General features: G+C 38.8%; 1 protein-coding gene across 1 annotated transcript; it reads right to left on the bottom strand.

The window, feature by feature from the left end:
• Positions 1 to 4,564: 4,564 nt before the first annotated feature.
• Positions 4,565 to 5,820, bottom strand: LOC105050686 (uncharacterized). The gene is made up of 2 exons (XM_019852157.3): positions 5,570 to 5,820; positions 4,565 to 5,311 (listed from the first exon to the last, which is right to left on the bottom strand). The coding sequence occupies exons 1-2, from the start codon at positions 5,717 to 5,719 to the stop codon at positions 4,682 to 4,684; spliced, it is 780 nt and encodes a 259-aa protein (XP_019707716.1). The 5' UTR covers positions 5,720 to 5,820; the 3' UTR covers positions 4,565 to 4,681.
• Positions 5,821 to 8,341: the final 2,521 nt, after the last annotated feature.

Genomic DNA, 8,341 nt, shown 5'->3' with positions numbered 1-8,341 from the left:
TTTGATAGTCATCTCTCGTCAATGCATTATTTGCACCACAGAGTATTATATATCACAAGATAGATAATCATCGAACAAAATGTACCATATAATCATCTTGTTTGATAGCCATCCATTTTTTGACAACAGTCGTATGTGGTTGAGGATCTATGCTCCATCCATAATTATTGGTCGAGTCACGAGAGAATGGTCAACGAATAGATACCATCGGTTCGATGAGGATCTGGTTCAAGATTTTGGTTGGAATTTAGAAATTACTGAATGTAAAAGGAAACAACTTTTGCTTGTCTACAAAGCAGAATTATGTGCAATGAGAGTTCTTTTAGGTGGAAAAACCAATAAGCAACATAATAGGATTCAAAGTTTGGTAGGAATAGGCAATGGGAACAAAACAAAACTAACACCCAAGACTCTTATCTGGCTGCTGGATTCAAAGTTTGGTCAAAATAATAATAATAATAATAATGAGGGGATTCAACTTTTTGTTTCGTGGTGACGCATGAGGGGATTTGGTTGGGGCATCCAACTTTGTCTTCTTCTTCCCTTCTATTTTTCTCAGCAAATAGCTTTTGGATGGTGGGTGCATGATGGGAAAACAGGTTATGACAGTATTTTTGAGCATGGAGAGGATTCAGGAATTAAAGAACGAGGAGGTGCAACCAAAGAAAAGAAAATAAAATGGACTGCAACTAGACCAAAAACGTCACATTCTTCCGCTCTTTCTTTTCCTCTAGTCCTCTGTTTCTCCTTACTCTTGCCTTTTTTCTAAGCAGCAGCCTGTCACTTGATTCTTATAGGCTCTATTTCTATATAGAATGCAGCAAGGAGGAAGAAAGCAGGTAGATTAAAATCAATTTTGTGGAAGTTGGCTTTCCTTCCTTCAACAGCAAACTTTGTATTGGCTGGTAGATCCTTGTTTTGGAAAAAAAAAAGAGGATATTTGCTGTTGCACTTGTTACCTATTTGCTATGATATGATGTCAGCAAATACAGTAAAAGAGGTGGGATGTTGGGAATCCTGAGCCATTCACGACTTGTTGTCGTTAGCATTCATAGTTTTAAGAAGGGAATTTTATAACGGATGGGATCTAAATGGAATCCCATCATTTTTTCTTTTCTTTTTTTTTTTTCTGATGAAATGGAATCCCGTCATAATATTAGAATATCTTATCACAAAACTCTAAATCAATCATGTGCGAGTCTTTTAAAATTTCAAATGCGCAAAAATTCATGGACTCTCACCGAAACTGGAGTGGGAAAGAGATACGTATTCGTATTGCTGATTCCTCTTTCCTTTTCTTTTTCTTCTTTCAGACGGATGAAGATTTGATAAAAATTAATACCGACTGATATATGGCAGTAAAGTTTCACATTAGCTTTCTAAGGCCGATATGGACTGTATAAAATAGGCAAATAACTATAAATTCCTAATAATCAATGTAAATTCCAAATTAACCCCAAGCTTTAGCAATCCATTAAGATTACTATTATGATTTTGTCGATTCATAGAAAACACATATACAAGATAAATGCTATTAAAAATCATAAATATGGTATTTATAATTTTATTAGTCTAGAGTGTTTTAGTTGATTGAATAGATATGGCCAAAACCAATTCTATTTGCTTTTGGAGTCCTATCATTAGGTTCTCTTAATATCAAAATTAGCTGTGCATATGATTTGATGGTTGTGATTCCAGTGATCATGATTATCTGGAAAAATTTGATAACATACTTATTTAACACATAAAATATTAATTTATTTTTTAATAAAAATAGAAAAATATAGTTGCTAAAGGAAAAAAGTGTCTGAGTACGAGAGAAGATATAACAAAAATATGAGAATACCAAAGACGCATCAGCATTACCAAACCAAACAGGAATCGAGACAATATTTCTCCCTCTACTAATAGTAGAAGCATAGGCTTTTTGGGTACCAGGCAAAGGCAAGGCATCAAATTTTGGGTATTTTTTATCTCATCTTCTTTATAAATAAAAAAAAAAAATCTTTTTAACTTTTAAGGACGTGAGGCTTATATATTCCGATGGACCTTTTTGTTCAATTCACTTGATATATATTTTTTTTTATCAATTTAAGTATCTTCTTTTTGAAGTTTCAAACAATGGATCATGTTCGTTGATGTTTTTCACTTGTCTAAAACATGCCCATTCAATCAAACATTAAAGATGAATGATAAACCATGGATCAATTCGCTGGTTAGGCAACCTATATTGATACAATAGTATTTTCAGTGATTGATCATGGATTCTTCTGCAGCTTCTGCTTTCACCCTTCTAAGATGAATATCCGGTATGTTTTTCATTCTGTAATAATATAGATACATATGGGTAGGAGAACGAGATCCTCCAATGTTGGATGACAAATAAGCTTTATTTTAAATGAAGTGATAGTTTCAAAAAGACAAACATGGACTATAGTGAACATGATGATTTTGAATTTCCATATATCCATTGCATTAATTTCACCATATAAGCTTCCAAAGGATTTGTTTACATAGTTTATTGAACCTTAATCAACCAATAGCTATGTACAATTCCAAAATTTTAACAACTTTGGTTGGCACTAACTTCATGATTTCTTGCCATCCTATAAATCTTTTAAATTCATCTATTTGATTATAGAAAATTTTGATGGTCTTAAAAGAATTAGTCATGAAAAATTAATCACATTAAACTCAATTCAATTCATCTGTAACGATACTTGACCTCTTTCAAGATGTTAGACAGATATAATATCATATAATTTTTTTTCTTAATATATAATTTAAGTACTCAAAAAATTCATCCAACTCATAGAAAAATTCATAAATTGCACGCGAACAAATTTGCTCGTTATTAGCCGTTGGAGCTATCGCCAAACATTTTAAAAATGTCTAACCGTTAGTTAAGATATAACAATTGATACAAAATTTGCACAACGATTTATATGCGCATACTAACTAGCGCACCTAAAAGTAAAAGCCAACCCCATTTACTCTTATTACACCTTCAAGTCTCCCAACGAAAAAAATCAGGAAGCAAGAAACGATCCCCACGCGGTCTGAACGCGTCGCAGATTCCACTCCAAGACGACGACGGCGGCGGCGGCGACGACGAAAACAACCGCAAGTTATTGCACCCACGCGTCTCCAGTGCGCTCCACGATGGAAGCGCCGGCTCGCCGTCTACTCCCCCGTCACGTGCCATCTCCCGCTCCCCTCGTTCGATTTCAGCCTTTCGATCTCAATCACACGGCCGGTGATTCGAGGCTTTGCGCGTGGAATCCGTTGGATGTCACGCTGCTAGCGGATCAGTTGGAGAGAGAGAGAGTAGGGAGGACCACATGCTTTTTGACGACTTGGGTGTGACCATGGGTTAGATTTGGTAACCTTGGGGTAGGGTTTGCCGATGTCTAGATTCAGTTGATGAGCGCGATTTGGGCTTAGATTTCCGTATTTAATTCTTCCAATCTTGCTTTGGAGTGAGGGAAGTTGTGGCCGACATCATGAATGTTAGTTTTTACCAAACGGACGTTACATTACCGTTGGAGCCGAGCCGAGATGGTCCGGAGATGCAGCCTTATACGGACTTTATTTTATATTTTTAAAAAAAAATCTTTGCCTGACAGTGTAATGGTGACAGCAACCTTCCCTAATGATTGCTGTGGCTCATTAAAAACATCAAAAATCGCATTCAAATAAATGGTTGCATGCTAGTTTATCGGTCAAGGTAGCATTGTGGAAGAGAGCACGAGAGATGGGACAAGCTCAGATCGGACTGCTGAGACATAGAAAGATCCTTTTTCGAAGAAGATATTCTGATAAATTATTGATCGAATAAATATCTGAGCAAAATAAACCTGGGACCCCACCGCAACTGGATGGAGAAGCAAGTATTATCTTCGAATGGTATCGAAAGAGATTTTTTTTCGAAACTTTCAAAGCCGATGAGCTACCAAAACAAAGGAGACCATATCATCATTCCAAAAGAATATGGAAAAAAAAATGCTTTTGCAATGGTGAAATTGGACGTGCATTTTTAAGTTTCTTGATCTGTGCTCTCATTAATCTTAGCATAAAAGTGCACACTTGACATGACATATGGGTCCCACCATTTTGTATCTAATTCGATCGAGTGAGTTGGACCCTACAATAATTTTTTGTGGAACAAAATTAGAAAGAAATTAAAATTGAAACTGGATCCGTACAAATCAGACACCAATATATCTACGTCCATATTTATATTATCGGATAAATATAAATATAAATATAAATATTATTAAAATATAAAAATCATATTTATATTTATTTTAAACAAATATGAATATAATTTGAATATTAAAAATATAAATATAATTATAAATTTAAATTAAATAATTAAATTTTATAACTACAAAATTAAAAATGTTACTAAATAAATAATAAATTAACTAAATAATATATTTATATAATTATATATATTTTTTAAAAATTAATTATTATATAAAATTATAGTTAAATTTAAATATTTATCTACAAATCCGATCCGAGGAATATTATCCGTATCTCTTTGGAGAAATATACCGTATACGAGTCTTAAGATGCATTTTTCCTATTTATTTCTCAATGACGGGTTGACGGGCGTTCCCAAGTTTATTTTCACACGGAATCGGTAAATATTACATTCCAATAAAATCTCCCAGCGCTAGCCTTCCAATCTTGGCGTGCCGGCCAGCATGAAAGCCTTGAAAGTTACCTTCCTAATATCAGATCCACCCCAAGCAGTTCTGAGCTCCTTCACCACCTCTTCAGACAGCAAATCCACTCCACGCTCCTTTGCGGTGTTTACTGCAGACCCCGTCCTCAGCAGTTCCACGAAACCATCAAATGATATCTCCAGATCCATGTCCACACTCGTAGGATTGCCTTCGGTCCCCAGTCCGACGCTTTCAAATGGGAACGGAAGGGTCCGGTACCCTTCGAAGGCGTAGCGAGCTCTGTCATCCATGTAAGGAAGGGAGGAGACGTAGAAGCGTTTCATCACGTCCTCCAAAGGACTGATGTCGTAGCTGTAACTCCAAACAGCAACCACTCCTCCAGGCTTCCTTAAGACACGGTTGACGATGGAATAGAAGCTCGGGAGGTCGAACCAGTGCACGGCCGTGGCCACGGTCACCAGGTCCACCGAGCCTTCACCTCCGAGCATGGATACCAAATCTTGCTCCGAGATGGAGAGAGGTGTGTGAACGTACCGAACCTTTCGATGCGGGGTGGCATGTTTGATCTGGGCCTCACTAACGTCCGTGGCTATCACCTCCTCGTAATGTTCTGCGACCTAGTGGTGGAAACGCATATAACATGTATATTATGGATCAAAAACATGCAGATTATGGATCAAAAACATGTATATTATGGATCAAAAATATGAAATTAAAAACAAAACTTAAGCCCACTAAAAGCTTGGTTTCTTAAAAAAGAACTCAGCCACGCAAATACACAAACAATTGGCGTGCGGACTGATGTTAATAATTGAAGCAAAGACAGGTCGCAACAGATATTACAGCGTCCGAGAGAAAGAGAGAGAAAGGCTTACGTTGACGGCGGCCTGGCCGCTACCGGTGCCGGCGTCCCACGCCCGCTTGTGATGGGCGGTCAGCGAGGCGAGCTTCGTGAACCACCCTCTCGGATATTTGGGCCGAGCCTGTGCGTATATTTCCGCCTGCTTCTCGTAAAGCCCCGCCATCGCCCCGCTCTCTTGCTGTCTCCTCTCTCCTCTCTCCTCTCTCCTCTTTCCTCTTTCCTTCCTCGCCGCCGTTCACAAAGAACTTAGAATGATGTTGATGGTGGGGAATATCGACGTGGCGCAAATACAACCTCCTTTCTTTGCAAAAAGCACGTTGTCAAAAGTAAAATTCTATTTTTTAAAAAAAAATTATTGTTCAAATAAAATTATATTTATATATATCTAAAAAATATAAAATTTATAGATAAAACAAAATTTCTATAACATTAAAAACAAAGAGCTCAGTTCTTTCTTTGTCTTCTCCTCCATGCTACTCTTCCAATTCGATCAAGATGACAGTTAAGAAGAGCGTCGAAGAGTATCACACACACAAGAGCGTTATTTAGACTCGCACAAAAAAATCAGTCTTCTTTGGTAGTCATCTCTCGTCAATACATTATTTGCACCACAAAATATTATACATCAAAAGATGGATAACCATCAAACAAAATGTGCCATATAACCATCTTGTTTGATAGCCGTCTATTTTTTGACAACGATCACTGAGCACCACATAAACACTCTGCGGTGCAAATCGTACGTGGTTGAGGATCTATGCTCCATCCATAATTATTGGTCGAGTCACGAGAGAATGGTCAACGAATAGATGCCGTTGGTTCGATGAGGATCTGGTTCAGTATTTTGGTTGGAATTTAGAAATTACTGAATGTAAAAGGAAACAACTTTTATTTGTCTACAAAGCAGAATTATCTGCAATGAGAGTTCTTTTAGGTGGAAAAACCAATAAGCAACAGAATAGGATTCAAAGTTTGGTAGGAATAGGCAATGGGAACAAAACGAAACTAACCCCCAAGGCTCTTATCTGGCTGCTGGATTCAAAGTTTGGTCAAAATAATAATAATAATAATAATGACGGGATTCAACTTTTTGTTTCGTGGTGACGCATGAGGGGATTTGGTTGGGGCATCCAACTTTGTCTTCTTCTTCCCTTCTATTTTTCTCAGCAAATAGCTTTTGGATGGTGGGTGGATGATGGGAAAACAGGTTATGACAGTATTTTTGAGCATGGAGAGGATTCAGGAATTAAAGAACGAGGAGGTGCAACCAAAGAAAAGAAAATAAAATGGACTGCAACTAGACCAAAAACGTCACATTCTTCCACTCTTTCTTTTCCTCTGTTTCTCCTTACTCTTGCCTTTTTTTCTTAGCAGCAGCCTGTCACTTGATTCTTATAGGCTCTATTTCTATATAGAATGCAGCAAGGAGGAAGAAAGCAGGTAGATTAAAATCAATTTTGTGGAAGTTGGCTTTCCTTCCTTCAACAGCAAACTTTGTATTGGCTGGTAGATCCTTGTTTTGGAAAAAAAAAGAGGATATTTGCTGTTGCACTTGTTACCTATTTGCTATGATATGATGTCAGCAAATACAGTAAAAGAGGTAGGATGTTGGGAATCCTGAGCCATTCACGACTTGTCGTTAGCATTCATAGTTTTAAGAAGGGAATTTTATAACGCATGGGGTCTAGATGGAATCCCATCATTTTTTCTTTTCTTTTTTTTTTTCTGATGAAATGGAATCCCGTCATAATATTAGAATATCTTATCACAAAACTCTAAATCAATCATGTGCGAGTCTTTTAAAATTTCAAATGCGCAAAAATTCATGGACTCTCACCGAAACTGGAGTGGGAAAGAGATACGTATTCGTATTGCTGATTCCTCTTTCCTTTTCTTTTTCTTCTTTCAGACGGATGAAGATTTGATAAGAATTAATACCGACTGATATATGGCAATAAAGTTTCACATTAGCTTATTCTAAGGCCGATATGGACTATATAAAATAGGCAAATAACTTGTTGGGGAATATCGACCGACTCCGCTCATGTCGATTTATAATCGGACATATCCGACCGACCGACCGACCGATCGATCGATCGCCGGGTGCCATTACCGACCGATCGACGGCTCTCTACCGACCGAGGATATGTCGGTCGGACATACCTTTCCCGCCCTTCCGACCGACCGCACCAGGATCCGATAGCCGACTCCCGCAACGTGTCCGACTGACCGTCGGAGGGATCCGAATTTTCACCCGACGCCACTCAGCTGGCCACCGACCTAAGGTCGGTTGGCTCCTCCGATCACCGTACTACTGCCAGAGACTGTCAGTCCTGACAGCAGCATACGGCACTGCCGCCTAAGGGCATTATCCCGCCTAGGACACTGTCAACCCTAGTGATTTGACAGCCCCACGGCGATGTAACACTTTCACGGCGACTCTGATAGTCTACAGTGAGTTGACAATTCTTCAATTGTCTGCGCCATTAATGACGGCGCCATACTACGCTCCACTATATATATCGGGGAAGGCTACAGTGCTGGAGGTTTTTCGAAACTCACAGGCTTGCACCCTCCCTCTCGTTGAGTTCTTTGCTTTCTTCTCACTGTTGCCTAGTCTCCTTTCTGACTTGACCGTCGGAGGGTCCCCGCCGGAGCTGCCTCCGGTCAGTGCGGACTTTCTTTTGCAGGCGCTCGTTCCCGGCGATCAGGCGACGAAGGGATTGACCGCAACAGATTGGCGCGCCAGGAAGGGGGGGTAGACACTAATGACAAAGACAAGAGC

Source organism: Elaeis guineensis, chromosome 2 (assembly GCF_000442705.2).
Source record: "Elaeis guineensis isolate ETL-2024a chromosome 2, EG11, whole genome shotgun sequence".
In the NCBI taxonomy this organism is placed as follows: domain Eukaryota; kingdom Viridiplantae; phylum Streptophyta; class Magnoliopsida; order Arecales; family Arecaceae; genus Elaeis; species Elaeis guineensis.
This window is presented reverse-complemented; position numbering and strand designations above follow the sequence as displayed.